At 54.2% G+C, this 22,198-nt stretch overlaps 6 protein-coding genes across 6 annotated transcripts; 3 read left to right on the top strand and 3 right to left on the bottom strand.

Moving 5' to 3' along the window:
* Nucleotides 1–1,097: 1,097 nt before the first annotated feature.
* G6M90_00g104020 (uncharacterized protein) lies at nt 1,098–1,325 on the bottom strand (the record flags this gene model as incomplete). The annotated part of the gene is made up of 1 exon (XM_014685912.1): nt 1,098–1,325. One exon carries the CDS (start codon nt 1,323–1,325, stop codon nt 1,098–1,100), a length of 228 nt encoding a protein of 75 aa, XP_014541398.1.
* Nucleotides 1,326–6,444: 5,119 nt separating this feature from the next.
* alp6 (Spindle pole body component alp6) lies at nt 6,445–9,100 on the bottom strand (the record flags this gene model as incomplete). The annotated part of the gene is made up of 2 exons (XM_014685911.1): nt 6,445–8,905; nt 8,964–9,100. The coding sequence occupies 2 exons, from the start codon at nt 9,098–9,100 to the stop codon at nt 6,445–6,447; spliced, it is 2,598 nt and encodes an 865-aa protein (XP_014541397.1).
* Nucleotides 9,101–9,696: 596 nt separating this feature from the next.
* On the top strand, nt 9,697–11,201 carry hfi1 (Transcriptional coactivator hfi1; the record flags this gene model as incomplete). Its single annotated transcript, XM_014685910.1, has 4 exons — nt 9,697–9,928; nt 9,988–10,277; nt 10,335–10,440; nt 10,495–11,201. The coding sequence occupies 4 exons, from the start codon at nt 9,697–9,699 to the stop codon at nt 11,199–11,201; spliced, it is 1,335 nt and encodes a 444-aa protein (XP_014541396.1).
* Nucleotides 11,202–14,279: 3,078 nt separating this feature from the next.
* Nucleotides 14,280–15,500, top strand: pkar1 (cAMP-dependent protein kinase regulatory subunit; the record flags this gene model as incomplete). Its single annotated transcript, XM_014685908.1, has 2 exons — nt 14,280–14,744; nt 14,799–15,500. The coding sequence occupies 2 exons, from the start codon at nt 14,280–14,282 to the stop codon at nt 15,498–15,500; spliced, it is 1,167 nt and encodes a 388-aa protein (XP_014541394.1).
* Nucleotides 15,501–16,366: 866 nt separating this feature from the next.
* Nucleotides 16,367–17,049, top strand: G6M90_00g103980 (uncharacterized protein; the record flags this gene model as incomplete). The annotated part of the gene is made up of 2 exons (XM_066131633.1): nt 16,367–16,400; nt 16,472–17,049. 2 exons carry the CDS (start codon nt 16,367–16,369, stop codon nt 17,047–17,049), a joined length of 612 nt encoding a protein of 203 aa, XP_065987697.1.
* Nucleotides 17,050–18,332: 1,283 nt separating this feature from the next.
* On the bottom strand, nt 18,333–18,841 carry G6M90_00g103970 (uncharacterized protein; the record flags this gene model as incomplete). The annotated part of the gene is made up of 2 exons (XM_014685907.1): nt 18,333–18,555; nt 18,624–18,841. 2 exons carry the CDS (start codon nt 18,839–18,841, stop codon nt 18,333–18,335), a joined length of 441 nt encoding a protein of 146 aa, XP_014541393.1.
* Between the last annotated feature and the right edge of the window lie 3,357 nt (nt 18,842–22,198).

Raw genomic sequence — 22,198 nt, 5'->3', positions numbered from 1 at the left:
GAAAGAAGTAAAAAAAGGGGGCAGCGTCAAACGTCAAACGTCAAACGTCAAGCGGCAAAAACATCCGCACGCACCTGCGGCCCCTACAAACAACGCATCGGGTGTCAGTTTGGCACAGCTACATGAAGGCCACACTCTTCACCGGCCAGACGTCCTGGCCCTCAACAGGCCGGTGAGCGAAAGCAAAAAAAAAAGGCGACCCCCGGATCCATCTACACCGCGCCCAATTCGACGGATACTCACCTCCCAGCACCGAGTCCACGCCGCCCGAATACCCCGTACACGTCATGCCAGAGCTGTACCGCCGTCGCACCGCCATCAAACGCCAGCAGAGGCGCGCCGGCCACTGAGAGGCGCCGAACAGAGCACAGCTTGGCAAGCAGTGCTCGTGGACCAGAGTCGACCCCTTCGCACCGCTTCTCCGGCCTCTTGGCCCAGATCGGTATGCAGGTACCGGGATTTGATTTGCTTGGGCCGGCCGCCGTGTGCTTCTCTGGATATCTATCCTCTGCAAGACTACCCGACACCACGTACCCGTGTGCAACGGCGGCCGCTGTCCAGACAGCGTGCTCATTTTAATCCCATCCAACGAAACTGCCCATCGTAGCCGTCACACATCTTCATGCCATGAACCTGGGCACACGGCAGCACCAAAATATGCATCAGCACGTCACGCCGGAGCACTGGCTTGGAACAGACTTGTCAACATGAGGAACAAAATAATTGAATTCCCTCGCCGCCGTTTTCCGTCCCGCAAAATTTGGCTACTGGAACGTCACGCAATATAACAAATCTATACCTGGCTTACTCCCTTGCCGTCCGTTTTTTTTTGTGTCTTGGCTGGTGCCCCATCTTCTTCTTTCGCCCTCCTTCTCTCCCTCCATATTGTTCCACATTAATACGTCTTGTGATACATAGAAATCAGTCCAGTGATATGCCCGAAACTCCCTGTGCCGCTGAAATGTAATGGAAACGAAATAAAACACAGATGGCTGTGTGGAATATAGGCCCGTGCAAACTTGGCCTATACCCCAATAACAAATGCAAGTCGGGCCGATGTAGTGTGACAAGTCGCCTTCAAGGCGCTCCATGGCCATTTACTTGCGGCTGGGCATGCTCCATTTGTCGGCCCTGAAGCTGACGGGACTGGGCGGAGGGGGGGCGGGAACGGTGTAGTCGTTCTCCTGGATGCGTCGTACTGGTGTTGATGGTCGGTTGCCCTTGTAGGACAAGTTGGCGTTGAGGCTGTACAAGTCTTGCGACGTGAACAGCCGCAGGTCATTTCGCTGAGAGGACATGGCGACGGGTGAGGCAACGTGAGGCATGTTGGTTGTGTTGTTTGCAGGAGGACTGTAGTGGACTAGTCTTTGTTTTTTTCCCTTTTGACAGCAATGAGTTAGTCATCAGAAGCAAGATTGGATATGCTTTTTGCAGAGGTGCAAGGCGGAACGCATACTGTAAATTGCAGCTTTGTTGCGCTCCACGTAAACCGACGAGTTGAACACGACGAGCTTGCGTAATTTGTGGGTAGAGTTGGCGGAAAACTGGGAACCGAGACTGTGAATCCAAGCAGCTCTAATGATAGAGCAGGATAGATACGTGACAGGTGTGTATTCTGTGGGCCAACAACTTTGTTGATCGACGCCGACCAAGTGGAAATATGGAGCGGAATGTTTATCAGGACTTGTGTTGATGCAACGCAGGCAGAGAGAAGGTGCGAGTTGGAAGCAGAGAGGCGAGAGTTTTGGTATAAGTGTGGATGGACTCAATGGAGGCAGCAAAACCAGACAAGCCGGGCCCGGGGAGTGGTGAATTTATGTCAAAAGAAAAAAAGACAATGAAAAGAGATGCTTGTCTGCCAGACAATGGCGTGCAGGGCCAGGACGGGGGCAACAAACGAGCCATGACACCGGGGAAAGGGAATAGGGATTTGGGAGCCTCGAGCCGAGAGGTTCAATGGTCGGCGTGGACGGGCGGGGAGTGAAGACTCTGTCAGGTTGGGGGTGGGGAGTTCATGCTCATGGGCACCTGGGGTCAATGGGAAGGAGCGTTGAAGGGGCAAAGCGACAGGAACGGGGCTGAAAAGCGGACAAACGGGGCCAACCAAGGGCGTGTGCCTAGTGGCTTGGTGGGTGCCCGGCAGGAGTCAGCGCTGCTGTTGCCTCAAAGAGCTCCAAAGTCCAATGTCGAGCTTGACATGCCAACATGTAGCCGGCGTGGCAGCATGCCTCACATGTAACCAGCCGGCCGGCCTGCCCCGACTGCCCAGAGCCCAGATGAATTGTGCCGCGTACTTGGAGCACAATACGGGGTACGGCACCTGTGCGCATTGTACATGCCTACCGAGAAGTATCTCGCGTACGGAGCACACAGCACATACGTGTGCCTGCTGCGAGACACTGGCTGCAGTGCATTCTGACGCCGGGGCGCTCTCTGCTGTGCCTGAAAGCAACGAAACGAAGCTAGCATCGTAGATTGCATTCCTGCGCCTTTAGTCTCCCCGGTGCAGAGGAGAGAACATGAGTGACCAAGGAGTAACGCTTGTGCATGAAGCCATCACGGCCGGATTGGAACTTGGTACACGGCCTGTGTGCGAGCTTGGGGTCCTGCCAAGGCAGGTGCAACCAGGCTTCAATGGGACATCTGGAGCCTTTTGCCTTTGGCTCCAATGTTGGTCAGGACAATAGAGTCCGTCAAACACACCCGAGTCAGCTTTCAGCACCAGTAGGAGCATCAGCAGGAGCATCAGCCCCCAACTCTCAAAAAATAATCCCATCTCAAACCTGCGGACCCCCCAAGAAAAAGATAAAGATTACATCAGCCACTGCCTGGGGGAAAAGACCCCAAAGGCCCCTTCAACCCGATCCTAAAGAAGCAGCTCGTTGAGCCAGTCGGGGCCTAAGGAGGCCGACCTCTTCGTTTAGCATAAGCACCTGCAATCTGGGGTTGCAAGCACACGACACGTTGCCTTCAGCAGATGAAAGATGCATTACAAGGCGTCTGCGCCAAACCGGACGTTGGAGCCTGCCAAACAGTCGGGCATGCTGGCGCGCAGCCATGCAGGTACGCATCCCTTTTTCCTGGCTGCCTTACTACCGCGTCCGCGACGACATCCAGACGTCATGATTGGGACCCAACAACTCTGACCCGTCAACGGGGTACGGAGTGCAGGACATGGGCGGAGCAACAAGGCAAGAAGTTGTTGGGAGCTCGTTGCAAAGGAACGCGAATGCAGATATTGGCTCCCGCTGCCATGGACACGCATCCAAACGCACCATCTATCTGCCTGAGGGAGGTACCTCGCACACGCCTTGACTCATCGCAGCGGCGGCTCAGCTGGGGCACACGCAGGAATCATTATTCAGAGACCACTCAGACCAGGCAGAGTCGCCCACATCAGAAGCCAACTGGCCCTAGAACCATCCTTTCTTATTACTCTCGCCCCCAGGGACGTGCCCCCGGAAATGTGTTGGAGCAACATTGGCCCGGTCTCACTTGCTTGGTTCCCTATTCAAAGATTGAACTTTGTCGTGTCTGTTGAATCAGATTTCCACCAACACAGGGCCACGGACCTTGGCATGGGCGAGCCGCAATGCCACAGTAGATGTGCATTATTCGTTATTTCGTCTCCAGCCTCACATTACGAGTTGCTCGACGGTAAACAGGGTGCCGCCGCTTTCTATTCAAAAAAGGAGGATCAAGAAATAAGACACAACGGCCGTGGCTTATTGATTACCCCACGAAGAAATGGGCCAAGCAAACATTCCAGAATCCGGAATCTTCCAAAAAAAAAAGTCCGGGGAAAGAAAGAGCTTGCATTGGAGACATGGCCAGGGTGCTAGATGTGTGGGTGTGGCATGGTGACGGCAAGACGGCACGCCTTGGGTCAGGCACAAAAAACACCACGTCGTACGTAACAGAAAGGGGCCAATGCACTGTTATTTCTAGCAATGCGCTTTGGTGTCTGGGGCTCGCTGGCCTTGTGCGACTAGGTATCCTTGCACCACAGAGCCCAATCGCCGCGGAGTGTCTCTACATTTGTCCCTACGGGTAAAAACAAGTCGGACGGCGCCAGACAACGGTGCTTTCCTTAACCAAGGTGCACCAAGCGAGGAGGAGGACCATCTAGGCCATGGAAAGGTTTTGGAGACCGTTTCCTTGATTAAAGCAGCACATGCGCTTCCGTACAATACAAAGCCCGTCGTGGGGGGTGTGGGTATCAAACCATTGTCTCTTTACCCCGGACTTTTTTTCATCGTCGCCATGTTGCCCCGTGTCTTTCTGGCGAGGAATACAGACTCGGAAGACTATGAGCCCATGCATGTCTAAATGCTGGAAGAAGTCGTGCTTCGCTGGGAGTCGGACCCAGCAACGCCGCTGTTTCGATGACGTCCCAACACATCAATAGACAACAAGTTGGGAACTCGATAGTAGGTCGATTCGGGGACTGATGATCAATCATCCCGCTTGACAACAACAGTTTGCGCCGAGTAATGATCTGATGCGCCGAGGGCGGGCGGATACGGAGCTTGCGGCAGCTGTTTGGCCCGTTCCGAGGCGGGTTCATGGATGGGCGCTGTCAACACGTGAGAATGGGCTTGTGTGTGGGCTATGGCAACATTGGGAGGTGGAAGTTTGTTTCTAATACGGCTATCATAATATTATGTCTACGGAGTACTGTACGTACTGATTTGGGCAGGTTCTATCTCCGTCTTGTACAGTCAATGACGCGAGCCCTACCGTGTTGTTCCGATCGACAAAGCCCCCCCGGCACTTTCTTCATCGGCAGTTGATCAATACCTGTTTGAGAATGAATTTAGTGCAATATCCAGTTCGAAATTTGCGTGCGTTCGACGCTGGATTGATCAAGTTTTCGTTCTCTGGAAACCACATCGCGGCACATCGGACTCGATACTAGTGCTGCCAGGAGAACGATGCGACGGGAATTCTCAGGGCAGATGAGTCGTCAAAGATGAAAATTCTTCGCAGAATCATGCGGCAACAGGCGATGAGCGACACTAGGCCGATGCTTGGGCGGACGGAATCTCTCGTCTGCTTCCCCGGCTTGTGGGGATTTTACGCAGCCATGTCAACAAGCGAATGAAGGCCGTCTAACAACGCAAAGCTCTATCATTTAAAACAGGGGACGAGGGTAAACCTCAATGCCACGAATACCAACAAGTGAAACCCGAGCCGGGTTCCTGGATTTTCATCTCTTGTCTTTGAAACCCTGTCATTGTCTCGTATTAGCAAAGCTTCCAGGTTGGGCAGCAAAACGAAGGAAAGAATGTTCCACGACCCCTGACTCTGCATAAAAATGCTCCGTTGTCAGGGCATCACATCCACTGGACCAGCCTCGAAATAGGGGTAACTTCACTTATCCCGGGATGATCTATGCCCTAGAGGGCATAATGTCAATTCCCTTCATCGACGATCGATCACGATAGACTCGCCAACACCCAAGCAAGCATGACTCTCGACGCATGCATTCTCAGTAGTTCCAACGAGATATAACATAACATGAGTCGCCTCGCTTGCGCCTCGCCTAGTATAACGACCTCATCAGAGGCATCAGCATCGAAATGCGGGGGGGCTACAAAAATGCCATGTTGAGCATATGATTTCGTCGTCATGGCGAAATGCCAAGAGATCCGCATAGCCTCATGGCCAACACTTCCCAGGCCTCCTTTGCTTTCAGAAAGACCATTGATTGCGGATACTCGGCCACACCCGCAAACACACCTACATCACCGAAGAAAGGCATGAAAAGTACAAATTCTATTCTCTCACGCCGGCCTTTGTCGCAGCCAATCCAAGCTGGTGAAACAGGGGCCGCTGACGCGTACCTAATCCATGCATCGCTTGAGAGGAACTTTAAGCACTGTATGTACAATCTCGTGGACGGGGCCATTTCGCACAGCTACCTGGTTAGTAGTCAATTCCTTCGCAAAGTTGACTCCGATGGTACACCAAAGGTACATCTCTGCAATGCCTGTAAAGAATGGACCTCCACTAGTGCCATGCCGCAAGCTTCAAGTTTAGCAGAACAGGGACATGAGTAGTGAATCATGGACCAAACAAGGTCGAATTGCGAGAGGAAACGTGCGCTCGTAACAAGCCACTGGGATCAATAGTAACAACACATGCCGGAGGTGAGCCCCAGATCGCCTTTGGTGATCGGTGCGTCGAAAGACATGGAGAGTAAGACAACATGCTTTTTGTTCAGCTCAAAACTCCATATGATGCGTCGCTAGCACAGTGGGCAAAATGACGCGATCCCATTGTTCAAAAACATCATCATCGATGAGCACGCTTTTGGATACGCACAAATCATCTTCGACTGGTTCATTACATCGTTACTTCGTCCTTAGTAGGGCCATAAATACGCCAGCACCTTTTCTGCACATGAGGCACCACTGCACATTTCATAGCAATAAAGGCCCCTCATGCCTTGGACGTATTCGCCGAAGTAGCAGTCGTAGTCCTCGTCTTCCTCCTCGTGGGCTGATACACATCATTAAAGTTCATAGCTACTCCCAAAAATCTCATATCCACATCTGGCTGGTAGGCCAAGTCACCAAGTAGCATCTGCAGTCTACTACTAAACGAGGCACCCAACTGCTGCAGTCTCTTCCTCAACTTGGGAAACTCGGATGGTACATCCTTTTGACCGCCCATGTTGTCGTCGAAATCAGATCGCATGGAAATGCGTACATCTGCTTCCTGGCGGCGCGTAAAGTCAGAGACACTCCAGCTGTATAGCCCATCTACCGACTTCCGGTAGTCTAGCATCAACTCGAGCAGAAAGCTGAGTTGTCCGCGGTATGAAGACTCGTCATCGCCGTCTTCTGAGCCTTGGTTTCGGCGTTTTGCACCGAGCAAACCCTTGTGCGTAATGTCGGTGAGGTACCGTTGGTGGGCGTTGATGAGGTCATCCAAGGTGCAGCCTTCCTTATGGATGCGCTTCTGGAGCTCATCCCACGATGATTCAATCACTTCAAAGAGGATGTAGTACTGGAGTTGGCCGACGAAATGGGTCATTTCAGCGAGAGTGCCGCGGGTGGATTTCCATGTCTGCGAGACGACAGGGTCAGAGTTTTGTAGAACACCGCGCGAGCCGGTCATGCACCTGCGCCAGGTGGTGAGGAGGGCGAATTCGACACGCTTGATGCGCCAGAGGTAATTAAACACTTTGAGGTATTGGCGATTGCCCCACTGCGTCACGACGACATCAACGGGGGCGTCGATTTTGTATTCCAGAGTGAAACAATCCCAACCCATGTCGTTTTCGGAGAGTTGAAGCACTCTTGCATCGAGGCGGCGGAGAACCTCGGGGGAGTCGTATTGCGCGTTGGACCCGCGGATTGCGTGTTCCAGTTGGGCTGTGAGCGTGTGTCGATATTGGGCGCTGACGGGCAGGTCTAGATTTGCAGCGAGAGACTCCATGAGGAGAGCTATGAAATCCCCTTGGCCGAGGAGGATGTAGTTTTTGAGAGCTTGTAGGTGCTCAAAGAGATGGAACTTGCTGGACATTAGATCCATGAGGCGCTGCATGGTGGTCTTGTATGCCTCGTCGATCCAAGCTTCCAGTGTCGCCGTGTCGCCGTATCGAAGTTCCTTTGACGCCGCCTTGGAGTATTCCTCGACCCATACCGAGTCGCCGCAGCTGTGTCGAATAAAGTTGAGAGACTTTCCGATGAGGAACACCTTTTGGGAGAAGTCCTGTGTAATGATGCTGGGGACCATGCTTTGATGGATCTCATACTTGTCTGTCCAGACATTGCCGGCTCCCTTCAAGTGGGCAACGTCGGCGGGTTTGTTCTGCTCTTGGACGAAGAACTCCTGGTACGGGTCTGACAACTCCCCGTCGTATATCCAGTGCCGCAGTATATCATAAAACGGCCTTGTGAAGCTGCCTAGTAGCCTCTCTGCAAAGGCGGCAACCACTGGATCGCCGTGCGATGACGAGAAACTGTGAATGAGAGAGATCAGTTGCCCACCAGTTTTATCCTCCGACTCCTTGGCCATGACGCTCATTAGCCGTAGGCCCATTGTTGCTTCTCGCGTCCACACCACGCATCTTTTCAATGTGACGCCAGCTTTTCCAGCTCCACCACGAGGTTCGCTTTCATCAAGTGACGACAGAGCTTGTCGGATCTGGCTTTCTAAGGCTGCTACAAGGCTGAGGTAGGATCGAAGTTCGCTCCCAATAGCGGACCGCAAACTTTGCCCCAGTAGACCTGTAGCTGGGGTGTTGCAGTACTCGTCAAGACCTCGATATAGGAGGGATGGCTCGGCAAGGGTGTGGAGAATAGACACGAGAGGCAATGGCACAGTGGGAGGCAATCTGAGTGTTTCCGGTTTGGAGAAGGGAAGTGTCGTTGACGAGAGTCCTTGGAGGGTAAAGGGCAGATCTCGCAGGATGTCGGCCTCGGGAGGATCAACCTCGGTGTAGTTGTTGGCGAGTAAAGTTGATTGCAAGGAAACGGCCCTCTTGGGGTGTTCTTTCCCAGCGAGGCCTGGTTTTGGCGCGGGGACATGCTTCAACCCCTCTGGTTGCAAAGCATCTCGGAACTGCTCTTCCTCCCCCCTGGGGACGGGAGTTGCGGCCTTGGTTCGGTCTCGACCTTGTCTTTTGGCGGCATCTCTCTGGATTGCCTCTCGGTAATTTGGTGCGGAGGGCTTGATCGGGCTGAGGGGTAGAGGTTCATTTGGGTCTGGTGAGTCGGCCAGTTGGTAGAGGAGATACAGGATGGCCCATTTGTTGTCGAGCACAGGAAGTGCGAGTAACCGCGAGTATAGATTTGAAAACGTCAATGCCAGACCGGGGTTTGTCTGAATCAGCCTCCGCTTGATGAGGTCCGAAGCATGGTTTACGTCGGCGGAAATAGATGGACCTTGAGGGCTGAGACAGGTTGTTAGCAAGGGCTCGTTGGGCGACGGAAGAGGAGGCAGCAGCGCACCTGTCGATAATGGACATCGCATTCTTCAAGATGGCATCGTGCCGGTCCTGGGCGGTATCTGCATCTTCGTCGGGGTCTTGCGGGACGATGTGGGCTATTAGGTGCTCGAGTGCCCCGATGATGCGTTCCGACGCCATTGCTGCATGGCCGCACGAGGGATGAGCTGATGCTGGAGATGATGGCAGTATTTTGGGGCGGATTGAGGGCTTGGATCTTTGAGGCAGAGATGGTGACGCGCTAGACGCGACGAGGGCGCCATCGCCCCAGTGCCGCTGGCTCAACTGGGCACAGCGTCAAAGGCCAACTTCCAAGGCTTTGGCACGGTGGTGCTCCAGCTTGTGTTTAGTGCCAGGGGGACCTGTGTCCATGGGGGCGACGGAAGAGGCCAGCCCCTCATGTATGGGGTACTGGCAGATGAAAGAGCCCCCCCGCGGCGCTCAAGTACCCGCGACACGGCATCATCGCCGGCCAGTCCGCGCCTGCTCATTGTCTGTTTCCCGGCAAAATTTCGACTCCCATCCGTCTGCTGCTCTCTCCCTAACGTCGATTCTGCCCGTCCTCCGCCATCAACTTTGCAACCTCACCATGCTCTGGTCATCAAGGTGACTCTGGTGCCGCGATCGCATAACCCTCCGCATTCGATTGATGCAACTCATGACCCGTTCTCCGCGTCGCGCGTTGCAATCTCGCCGCACGCGACGTTGAGGACGTCGACCGTGATCCTGCCTCCACTATGCCCGACATCGACCCCGCGGCCCTGAGCCGTCCGGCCGTCAGCCTGTCGACCCCGACTCTATCGAACAAAACTCTGTCCATCACTGCGCCTGGCTCCGGAAAGCCTGTGAAAACCAGCCAAATCATTCCTGCCCGCATTGACCTTGAACCGGTGTATTCCGCGCTCAAGGGCGCCATCGGCGGAGAGAAATGGCTCGTGTATAAGGAGTCGACGACCGAATTCTTGACTGGTAGGGCATCGTTATGTCTCGATATTGTGATGCGCAGGGTGTTGCTTACACTGTACAAGGCCGTCTCAGCCAAGCCGAATACTCGGAACGAATAGACCCCATCCTAGCCGACAACAATGGTGAGAGGGACCATCTTCATAACCAGCTCATTGCCGCCATACTCGGCAATGTCACACGAGAGATGCCCGACCAGGGCCTGGCGCCTTGGGTTAGCGCAAACGACAAGCCTATGCCTGGCGCTGGCAGTAAGCCTGTCACAGGTGATGCTGCCGAAAGAAGGTTGAAGGGGGAGGTGATGCAATTACCACCCCGAGATCGCAGGCGCATAAAGGACCTTGCACACAACGATGTAACTACCGACTTACGCCACTCATTTAGTTTTCTTTACACTGACGTACCTCTTTAGTATGATCCCCATGAGAGCTTATCAAATCTCTTTGCGGACACGCACCGCAAATCATCCACATCCGTCGAGCCCATTCCAACCACTGCAACTGGTATTAACAATATGAGTCAGTACTTGTACCCATTCAAAAGTGTCGATACAGCATTCTGACTGATGGTAGACTTTGACTTGGAAATTAGAAAACGATTTGCGCAACCTCTGGCTATTGAGTCTGGGGAGTTCCCGGATGTTGGCGTTATAAGTGGGCGCATGTTGCCGTTCTGCTACGAGGCAGGGCTTCCCAGCGGTCACGCATCAGACGCGCCACAACTAGTAACAGTGGCTACAGAGACCTTTATCAAAGAAGTATTAACCCAAATATTCAGCCGCACGCGCAGTAATGGTGCCGGCGACTCGGGCAACGCGGGCTACGGCATCGGCATGACATGGATTCAGACGCACAAGTACAAGAAACAGCTTCATCGAGAGGAAGAGGCGGCTATTCGTGGAGAAATCACGCGTGATAAAGGTGGATTGCTTCCTGTTGAGGCAAAAGCCGCCAATGAACGCGGGCCGTTGGGCATGGCCGACTTGAGACTGGCCCTCGAAATGGCCGATACAGGCATGGCCCAGTTCCCTATTCTGTCGACGCAAGTCATTTATGGGTATCGCGAGGGCGAACTCGAACAGTGGGACGACTATACGTGGTATTATCACGAGCCTCCCGCGGTTGAGGAACTTGTAGATGGTTATGACGCCAAACCCACCATCAACGGGTACGGAGACGCCATGGACTTGGACCAGGAAACATGGTGGGACGGAGCAGAGACCGGCGATATGGATATGCTGGATGGGATGCTGGACTCTTGTCTTGCCGTGGGATCATAGGCTGGTGCCACGGCAAAGACGGCGCACAAGTACGACAAAATGAAATCGCCCGTGTCAGAGGTGAAGAAGGAAGAGTCTTCACCAGAATACAAGTTCGAGTCGGACTAAAAGTGTTGTAGCGTTCTGTAACATTGAGCTAACGTCGCAGGCTATTGGGAAAAGGGGGCGCGGTGTAGAATGAGCTTGGCATCAGCATCACTGACTTTTGGCGCATTGCGGACGGACGTCATACCCGGTGCTTTTTTGTTATTGCTTTTGTTTCAACTTTATTTTTTGAATATGTCTTGGTTGGCTTGGCTTGGCGTCGGTGTCTTCCAGTTGTAACAGGTGAGAGGGATTCTGGCGTCGCGGAGCAAAATGGTGCAGTTGAGGGGGTTCATCCTGCTTGTAGAAGAGGAGGCGGTGCTCGAATGCTTGTATTTGTATGGGACGATACCCATGAGGCTCCATGGGGCCCAGCTGGTGTATAACCGCAGAGGGAACTGCGTACAACAATAGTCATGTCTCGAAGCTGGCGAGTCGCCCCATTAGGGCCGATGCCCAGACAAACTACTTGGGAGATGTATCAGAATAGACTTGCCTTGTTGTCACGACACTACCTGTCCTGGACGCTGCTCACGCCCCGTGTACTGTATTCTAGGTGGTCTTGGCCACGATGTAGAGCCGGCGTGTCGATTTGGATAGTTGAGAGCATGGCTCCTAGGCTTCCGTGAGGGAAGAAAGGCGCTGTCAGGTGGGAGACCTTGACGCCTGAGTAGACTTTTGTCCGTTCTCCGAGATGGATATGCTTAAGGCACGGCATCATTCGCACTGGGATTGGATGAGGCCGACTGGGTAGTTTCTCAGTCGAGATGATGTTGGCTAGCACGGTAGTCTTCAACGTATAAAATTCCTGGTCTGCAGCTGTGCTGCTCGTATTTTTCAGCTGCCTTCTCCGACTACGTTGCCGCGGGGTTTTAAAAGTTGGCTACTCTTCCAGCAACACGGTTGGCTCTTGTCCATCCTTGAGCTTTGGCACCATGTGTGTATCTCGCTGCGCCTTGTGTTGGCCTTTACGATGGTTATATGTACATGGGATTATTTGCGTATTCTATTTCTTCTCCGTTACCCGTCTGGTAGTGGCTGCACTTTGCTCGCTACGATGGGCAAATGCAGGTCTGATGAGAAGAGCCGTAGTAGTAATAGTATCGCCTCTCTTTACGCATCGTCTACATCAAGTCAGTTGACTGGAGCGTTCGCTCGGTTCGCATGCAGTGGGTATATAGCTTGTTCTTGCGCGGATTTCTTCGCTGGCGATTCAAGGACGGAAAAAATAAAAAGAAAACGAAAAAAAAAAAAAAAAATTAGGCAATTGCCGACGCTACCGACGACAATGCGCAGCTCTCTGCATCACTTGTGTGGCTTTGTGTCAGTCGGTTGTGCGACGCAAAGCGGCGTGAAGAGTCGGTGGGAGCGTCGGACGCAAGGCAGCATGACACCTGCACGCATGCACGGAAGGCAGGAGCTGTCCATGTCCGCTTCCAGACCCGTTCTGGAGCTCCAGGACGCCGCGAGCCCAGGGAGCAGGAAGCTCGGCCGGGAGAAGCTCCTGCTGGTTGACAAATGCAGTGGAGGCGCGGGACGTGTGGTCCGTGCGCTCTTCTAGAAAGCTTCGCTGCGAGCCTCTTGCCCGTCATGTTCCCCTCCTTCAGGCCCTGAGAGAGACCCCTCCATTGCCAGCCTGCCTGCTTGCCCATAGCTGCCTGTGCGAGCTGCTCGAGGTTTTCCATGTCCAACGTGCTGGTGGCGCGCCTTTTCCGGAGCATTTGCACAGGCAGATTGACAAGCTTCCCAGCTTCCCTGGCCGTATCCACTCGGGGCACCTGAGACCTTGTCCTTTCTTCTTTTCCTTCTTCTTGCTCCTCCTCCTCGACCCGCTTGGAAAGCATCGCGTTGCGTCGCTCATCCATCAACCCGCGCACCCGCAACTTGCCCCTCCCTGTTTCAAGCCGACTTTTCAACCAGACGTTGGCATCGCTCCGCCGCCGAAAAACACCTGCGTTGGAGTCTGAGGCAAGAGGCTCATCCATCGGCGTCGTGTTGCGTTTCGTCTTCCCTCTCGACCTGGAGCTCAAGCCCCCCTCCATCCCTCTTCCCACCTCCCTCTTCCCCCATCCCCATCCCCATCCCATCTCATCCGGGCTGGTGTCGGCTGGCTGAGTGGTCGCATCGTCCTGCACAGCAACACCGGCCACCGCAGGGTTCTCCCCGAGGCCCCAGTGGCAACTGCAACGACCCCTCCTCCTCTTCCATCTCTCGTCTCTGCTTCTCTGCTCCATTTTCCTCAGCTCCCCATCTCCCTTGACCTTGGCTTAGTTTGGATTATCCCCGCCCTCGGTCCTGACTGTCACCAGCTGCTTGATTTCCTCCCCAAGGTGAGTTGACGGCCATTCCCTCTGTTCTCCAGCTTCCCGCCATGGCATTGGCGTGCCAGCTTCGTGGTGCCAGGTAACACAATGACGTTTCTTTGCGCCGCTCCGTTGATTCAGAGCTTTTCTCTGCCAAGAGGACAGTCGGATTCATCTCTCCTGCTTACGCCCGACACCAGAAGCCCAAAGCCATGACTCTGCCAGCATGGTTTGACTTTGTGCAAGCTCCAAAAGCTTCCACGGCGTTGCCCAGCTCGTACTAGTCACATGGCCCCCAACTCCCCCCATCGATGTTACATGATCAGAAGGTCATACCCGTATGCTAACGCATCGCTGTTATGCAGGTCTTTACCCTCACATTGGGCCGAGACTGGTTTGTTTATCCAGCTCCTCCTACATAATCAAGGTTGGTTGGTCTGCAGTCCCCTCTTTCACGCCTGTCTCATCGTGCCATCGATGAGAAATGCCCTTGCTGCCACAGCTCCTCGAGACGCAGCCAGATTGATTTGTCAAATCATGTTCCGTAATTGACTAGAGTCCCGACAGGCCATCGTTATTGCCGGCCGGCAAATCAAACTCGCTCCGAGCTTCGCTCTCCAATATCTTCTACCAAGCCTACAAACGAAGAACCACCATCGATCCTGTACCTGCAGTATTCATACTAGCCATAATGTCTGTTCCTTTTTCGAGCCCGTTCGGGGCCAATGCAAACCCCTTTGGCAACGATCGGTCACAGAATGTTATGCACAGCCTGGCCGAGGAAGATGAGAATGAGAATGGCAGGAACCAAACCACAGGGATCGGCCCGGGTGCTGGCATCAGCTTTGCCGGAACCTTTGGTGGCGATGCCAGCACAGATACACCTCCAACTGTCCGAGGCCCTCCACACCCAGACAGCTATCCTGCCCAATACAACTTTGCTCGTCGCACCTCGGTGTCGGCTGAGTCGCTAAAGCCCAGTGCAGACAGCTACGACAACTGGTCGCCCCCTTTTCATGAAAAGACTGCCGACCAGTTGGGGCGTCTCAAAAGGGCTATCGAGGGCAACTTCTTGTTCAGCCATCTCGACGAAGAGCAAACTGCCCAGATCCTCGGCGCGTTGGTTGAAAAGCCAATTCCTGCCAAGGGTATCAAGGTGAGCCACAATGCCAGAGGCAATGAGTGGGAATGAGACGCTAACATCTGATAGGTCATCAGCCAAGGTGATGCTGGCGACTTCTTCTACGTCGTGGAGAAGGGATCATTCGATGTCCACGTCAACCCCAGTGGGACCATCCAGCCTGGGCCGGACGGCTTGGGTGAGCAGGTTGGGAATATCCAGGCCGGAGGATCATTTGGTGAACTCGCCCTCATGTACAACGCCCCACGTGCTGCCACAGTCATTTCCGTTGAACCCAACTGCACGCTATGGGCCTTGGACCGCATCACATTCCGCCGCATACTAATGGAGTCGACCTTTGCCAGGAGGCGAATGTACGAGACCTTCTTGGAGGAGGTTCCACTCCTGTCATCATTAACGCCGTATGAGCGGTCCAAGATTGCTGATGCCCTCGAAACCAAGAAGTATGCCCCGGGCGAGATCATCATTAGGGAAGGGGACCCAGGTCATTCATTCTTCTTGCTAGAGAGCGGCGAGGCAGACGCCTTCAAGGGTGACCAAAGCAACAAGGTGCTGCATTATAAGAAGGGGGACTTTTTTGGTGAATTGGCCCTGCTCAATGATCAGCCTCGAGCTGCCAGCGTTATGGCTTCGACGGAGGTCAAGGTGGCAACGCTTGGCAAGAATGCTTTCCAGAGACTCCTGGGTCCTGTAGAGGGTATTCTGCGCCGTACCAGATACGAAGGTGTCGCCACTGGAGTCGAGGAAATGGACCCTCTGCACCGCGACTAGGGCACTGCTACAAGCTTGAAATGATGCCGTGTGGGCTTTGATGCGGTGGACGACTGAAAATTCGGCCATGACTTCAAGATGGCCAAAATAGGCTCTGCCAAGGTTTGGCTAGGTGGGCATGGAGGAGACGGCGATGCCCTGGTACAATACTGCATGAATTGGCCGAATGATGGAAGAAACGAGTTTCGAGTCGGCGTTTGCCTGTTTTGGAGAGGAATTACACGCCTTTAACCTCATTTTCCTAAAGGAAGAAAGAGCCATGGCTACATGAACAGATAGATACCTTGTTTGATAGTGAATTATGACTACCGAGCTGATTCGAGAGTCGTACTGCCATGCTGTGAGACGTTTAATGATGGTCTACAAGGTGCATGCTGCCATATTTCTGCAAACATGGAGGTATATATCTGCCAATGCTTGTTTGTTTGATCACCGGTGACATACTATGGAAAGGGATAAAGCGAGATCAAATGCGAATCTGTTGGTTCGAAAATACAAACGCCGGCATGCCCTATTGATGCGTATTCCAACATGTGCAACTTGTAAATATCCCTGTCTGGAGCTTGGCTTCGCCGTGATACCACCGAGGGTTTCCCGTCCCCCCGAAGTGTCAGGGTCCTTGCGCAACTCCACTAGTGACAAGGGTGAGCTCGAACTTGGTCCGTGCACAACAGTCAAGCGGGACTTGGGACACGATTGGCTTGTGTCGCACAGCTTAGCTGCGGAACGGCTTGTGGAGGCCCGATTATGTAAGAAAATTGTGAGGTGCCCTGCGATAGCTCGTTGGCACAAGGCTGCAGGGCTCAAAAATTTCCATCTCCCCGACTCTCTTTGCTTTCCCTACGAAGAAGAACAACACCACGACGATGGCGGCACCTGCGTTCCACGAATCCCTCCCGTGTACGCCTCCCCCCTCTTCCCTTTTTCCAAAAAGCCAGAAATACAAAGCAAGCTGACTGATTTGCAAACAGACATCGACACGCCGTCCGAGTCGGAGCTGGCCAGGGCGCGCGCGCTCGTCACGCAAGAAGCGCAAGCCTCGCCGCGGGGGGACACCACCCGACAGGCAGCGCCGGAGCCGGCCTTTTCGGAGACGATGCAGACGGAGCTCGCGCGCGTCGCGTCGTCGACGGCCCTGACGCCGCTCGACACGAGCCGCTACGAGGCGCAGGACCTGCCGCCGCCGGGGGAGACGGGCACGGCGCCGGTCCTCGGCCGCGCGTACACGTCGGCGGCGTACCTGCGCGGGCGGCTGCAGAACCTGGAGCTGCTGGAGAGGCACGGCGCGCCCGCGTGGCTCCTGGCAAACTACCACCTCGAGGCGGCGCTGGGGCGGGCCGAGGCCGAGCTCACCCGGGCAAAGGGCGAGGTGGACGGGGTGAATGACGCGCGGAGGCGGCGGCAGGCCGACGTGGCCGCCGAGATGGCCGGGCTGGAGGAGACGTGGAGGACCGGCGTGGGCAGGGTGCTGGAGACGGAGCTGGCTGTCGAGGAGCTGAGGGCCTCAATACGGGAGGAGCTAAGGAAGAAGGGGGGGCTGTCGGTCTGACACTGCTCTTTTGTCTTTTTTACTTCTCTTGATTACTGAGAAAGGGGGGCTTTTTTATGTTTTTTTGGCAAGGGAAAACAATTCATCTGCGAGAGGGGACTGGAACAGTGTTGCCCAAAGGGAACCCAAAGGGGTCTTCCAGATGCACGAATGTACTAACGGACGGGACTGCAACGAGCTTGGCTCGAGATTCAAGATTCGAGAGTCAAGCAGCTCTGGACTTTTGATCGACACCACACACGAACCGGGGCGAAGGGGGGAGACCGTTGGCGTTATGGGGCCGGAACTCTGCACTTGCTTCGATCGGGGACGTTGCAACGGCCAGTTTTGCCCGTTTGGCAGAGCCCGACAAACCGACCCCCTCCTGCCAATGGCCACGGACGTTGCGCTGCGGGCTGCATGATCGGGTGAGTGGGAAACCCGGCCCGTCGTACAAGCAAGTAAAAAGACAAACAAACGGCCGCGATGAGCACTTTTTGGGGGGGAACAGGCTGCCAAGGGGAGCACGCACGTACATGATAGTCGGCCCCCTCTGGCCCCCATGTTGTCATACCAGACCAGATCGGCAGTTTGGCGGACATCGAACTGACTTGAGTGACCTCCCGCAAGTGTGTGAACCGTGGCGCCGAGCGGGGTCCTCTCCAATCGCAGGAGCCGTCGTTTTGACATTTACGCGTGGCCTTGCGTCCGTTTGTTTCCCTTGCATTATAGATTCGGGTCTGGGGGTGATGGGAGACTGTATGTCGATGCCGTCCAACTTGGTCCTGTACTTGTGTCATTGCCTTATCCCGATGGACAGCATGATGGCAAAAGGTGAGGTCTGCCAGCATCTGGTAGATAGGATGGTGTCACATTTCATGAATGGTCACGGCATTGGAACAGCTTCACTTGAACACAGTGTTGATATACAGGGCGGAATCTGTTTTCATTCTCAGAATTCTGGCCAGCGTCATTAGACGTCATATGATAGATAATACAATGCATCCTTCGCCCACCGGGCAGATGTCAAGAGCAGCAGATTAGCTGCTCGTCAAGGTCCCAAATAGCCACAAGAAGAGGGGTCTCCCTTTGTCAAACTCCGATCCTGTTACATACCTCTTCCTCCAAACTCCAGTTTCCGGTTTCATATGTAAAAAGCAAATGTTTCGTATAATTATATGGTTTCATTTCATTTCATGGTGTTGAAATAGCGACTTTGCAAAAAGTGTTTCGGGCACCCCAATCCGTAAAAGTAGGACGAATGACTATCTGGGTCCTGACTGGCCGACATGAGATGTACTCATTTAAGAAGCGGACCGGCCGCTCTCAGATGAGTCAGTCTTGGAGACATCGTCCTCCTCACTGACGGGTCCGTGGACAGACTCTTCGAAAACGGGCTCCGAGTCAATGACTTCAAATTTGGTTTTGAAGTCGTTGAGATGGTGAGAGGCAGAGCTGCTGTTGGAGCGACGACGAGCGTTATTAAAGGAGAAGTCTTGACCCATGACATCGTCGGTAAAGGTGCCCCTGTAGTTGAGTTGTATGTTAGCCAGGTTGCTCAAGACATGGCCAGATAAAGACATCAGTCAACCTACCAGTTTCCTCTGCCGCAGCCGTTCTTCTTGACCTTCTTGGGGTCGGTATCAGTGAAGCCAGCCTTGCCGGTGTAGCGTGGCATTTGGTCTAGGATAACTGCGGTGCCTTCGGCGAGGCCCTTGTGGTCACGGTCGTTGGCCTTGACGGTGCGAGTCACTGCCGCAAATTTGTTAGTGCCTTGTTTTGACTTCAGGGGCCTTGAGTCGCATATGGGCATCCGGTCGAGGTGCTCAACACATGCAGATGAGGTACGTGATACTAGGACCGTGTTTGCGCTTTGGACTCGTAGGTAATGAGGTACTCACTCTTGGAGATTGGTGTGTTAAAATCAACGGTATCAACGTGTGGTCAAGTCAAGCAGTGAATATCTGCTTGGTGAAATGAATCAAGAGAAGGTCCTGATGAGAGAATCCTTGAAGTGATGCGATGATGTGATGAAGGTGCTGAGAGGGGGAGAAGAGGAGAGATGTGTCAAATGGATTTAAATAACCGTCAAGAGTTGTTGGAGGGCTGGAGAGTGTCGCAAGCGTAAAGTCGTTCAGAGTGGGTTCGCTTTGATGAAAAGTGAAGATGGGATGATGGGAATGGTACAGAGTAGATTGAAGAGATGAAGAAGCTTCCTGGAATGGGAGAGGCGAGGGAAGCTGTACTATTATATCACAAAGTCACGCGAGGGCAGGCGGGGACCAATCAGTGCTCATGGGGAGTCATGAGAGAGATGACGGCAGAAGAGCAGTTGTGCCAGTCAACAGTCAACGGCAAAGTACGAGTGCACAGAGAGGACAGTATACATTCCCACGTCAGTCTAGGCCGACTCGGCGCTGATACGGGGGTCTCAATACTTGTTGCACACCTGGAGGGTGGATGCAAGGCCCGTTTTGGTTGGGGCGATGCAGTTGCCACGATGGTGGTGCGGTTGCTCCTGCCATGATGCCATTGTCCACTTTGGTCCATGTCCATTGCCAAAGTACCTACCTAGGTTCACAGAGACGCTGCCCCGGCACTGGCACGGTAAACTGGCCACTTGACGCTTCAATCTTGGTACAGGATATTACCTATTGCAACCGACAAGGACCAAGTAACAGATGTGGCCTTGTGCTTTTTGCATGTCTCCTGTTTGCGACGAGGGATTACATTCGTGCCTGCCCTCCACGGTGAGGACGCAGCCCAGGCCAAGGTCGATGTGAACGGTGACGAACAAGTCTTGGCCGGGGGCAGGAGCCAGGAGACAAAACCGAGAGAAGTGGGGCACATGAGCATGTCACTAAGCTGCAATGGAGCAGGCCATCGCGTGACCGGACGCCAGCTGCTGGGCCGGCTGGGCCAGCTGGAGCTCCCAGGTTCGACATGGTCCCTCGTCCATGTCCCATCCATTGTTGACGAGCTCAGTGGCACGTCATACGGGGGAGCTTGCCATTGCAGCAATGCTCAATTGCTCAATTGTCCAATTGCCTGCTCACAGAGTATCACTATCAATTGGGCCACGTTGCGCTGACGGGATATGCAGCTCTGTTTGCGGCAGCACCTCAATCGAGCATCCCCCTGCATGCAAACGCACGCAATCACGACGGCATCTGACCTGCGGACCTCCTCTGCTTGCGCCGAATCGCCTTGCACGAGCACGTACACGGTACAGAAGACAAGCGAAACAACAAGAAACCGACTCAAATGCCACTGCTCCAGGGGGATGATAATTGAACGGTTGAGACGACCCTGGAGCTCTCGGGCCACACGAGACATCAAACTAACGCCCGACGCTTCGTGTAGCCGGTACTCGGCATATCCACCTGGCGCATGCTTGATTGCGGGGTAACAAAAAGTATGGGGTACGCAAGCGTCGACTGATGGACTGATCGACATGACTGCCCTGGTCGCTTTGTCTCCTTGGGGGCTCAAGCTACATCAATTGCTGGTCCCCATCCCGCTTCGTGCCAAGTACTCTGGTGTCTGGTCCATGTCAGCTAGTTATCGGGCTCGTTTTGCCCAAGTTGACTGCACATTTCCTAGACAACTAGGTACACGTTGCCCCTCTGGCTTGGTAAAGAACCTACTTCACCAAGACTAGCCACTCAAAGCGCCCAAGGGCCTTCGGTGGCGCTTGACTTGGCGCTAAGCCGGAGTTCGGATAAGCATTCCTGCGCATGTTGTGCATTTGCCGTCGTTTCGTGGTGGTGTCCGCCGTCAAGGTGTCCGAGGTGCTACGTCCATCGTCTTCTCGCGTCCGATTTGGTCGGGGGCAGTTCGCCAGAGTGCGAGGCTGCGAGCCGCAGCAACCTGGACTTATTTTTGTTGAGCCCCCCCTCGCCACCACATTCGCCATCGAATCGCCATCATGGCGTAGAGCGGCGGAGCCGGGACTGGAACACGTCCAAGACACCCTCCGTCTACCGGGGAGACAGCCTGGCAACATGTGCAGAACTCGGTGCAAACACACGATATCGGACCTTTCGAACCCCTAGCTGATGAATTGAGTTGTGAAGCCATCTCCGTCCAGAAACCCCCGGCGTCCGATGTCGCCGGCGTCGATGCATCTCGACTTCGGAAGAGGCGGGTTCGCGGCCTGGAGCCTGAAGCCTTGAGCCTCGTGACTTTGCCGGACTTGCCTGCGCCCAGAATCCAACCGTAGCGCCTGGGGAGAACAAAGGGTCTTCAGCGAGCGGTGACTCACCGATGCTCCTGGCCGTCCTTGTCACCATGTCGCCGAACCATGGCGAGCTTTCGGACCCCTGGATGTCATGACAGTGCCTGGAGCTGCCCTGGGATCCGCCCAAGCTTGTCTGAGACCCGCAGCGTGGGTCAACTGGTCCCTGCAACCAGCTTGCCAGCTTCTGTCCAGCTGCGAGGCGGACCACATGATCACTTCACTCGGGCCAGGAGTCGGACCAGGACCCGCGGGCCAAACGACGTCAGAGCTCTGCTGAATCATCATCTAGCAAGCTGCGCCAACGAGGCTGCAGTGAGAACCCATGATTTGACACGTATTCTTTTCGCTTCGACTCCAACTGTCGTTCTTTCGAGTAACTCATGTCCAACCTGTCCCTTCAAATGGCCATCGTGTCTTTCGCGACGTCATCCAAGACCGCGGTATCTAAGGATGCCCCCGTTTGCATCTCCACCGGATCAATACCTTCACACACGTCATTTCCAGGCTCGCAGATTGCCAGTCACGCCAAGATAATATAAACCACGGCGATTACCGAAAGACTAGCCCGACACACCATTCAAATACCCCCAATACCGTTTGCGTCCAGTTCCTCAACAAGTCACCCATTTATTTCTACAGGCCAGGCAGATGATTAGCGGTGCTTATCCACGTCTAGGAAGGCATCACCCTTCTCAGCATGTAGAACAGGCCTGCTCGTCCCGCGTAAACCTCACCACGGAAATGGGCAGCAGTGTCAATAGCAGCATCCATCCCACCTAGTGCACCAACACATTGTAGTCCAGCCACTTTTTTGTGCTGTGAAGATTCGGTCTGAATCATCAGGCGGCAGTACTCCTTTTCGTGTTCGAGAGCGTACAAGGCATCTACACTCATCATGAAGCGTAGATGAACAGGAACGTGACGTGCAGT

The sequence above is a fragment of the Metarhizium brunneum genome, chromosome 6 (genome assembly GCF_013426205.1).
Source record: "Metarhizium brunneum chromosome 6, complete sequence".
NCBI classification, from domain to species: Eukaryota; Fungi; Ascomycota; class Sordariomycetes; order Hypocreales; family Clavicipitaceae; genus Metarhizium; species Metarhizium brunneum.
Note: the sequence above shows the minus strand (reverse complement) of the source record. Positions and strands in the feature narration are given on the sequence as shown.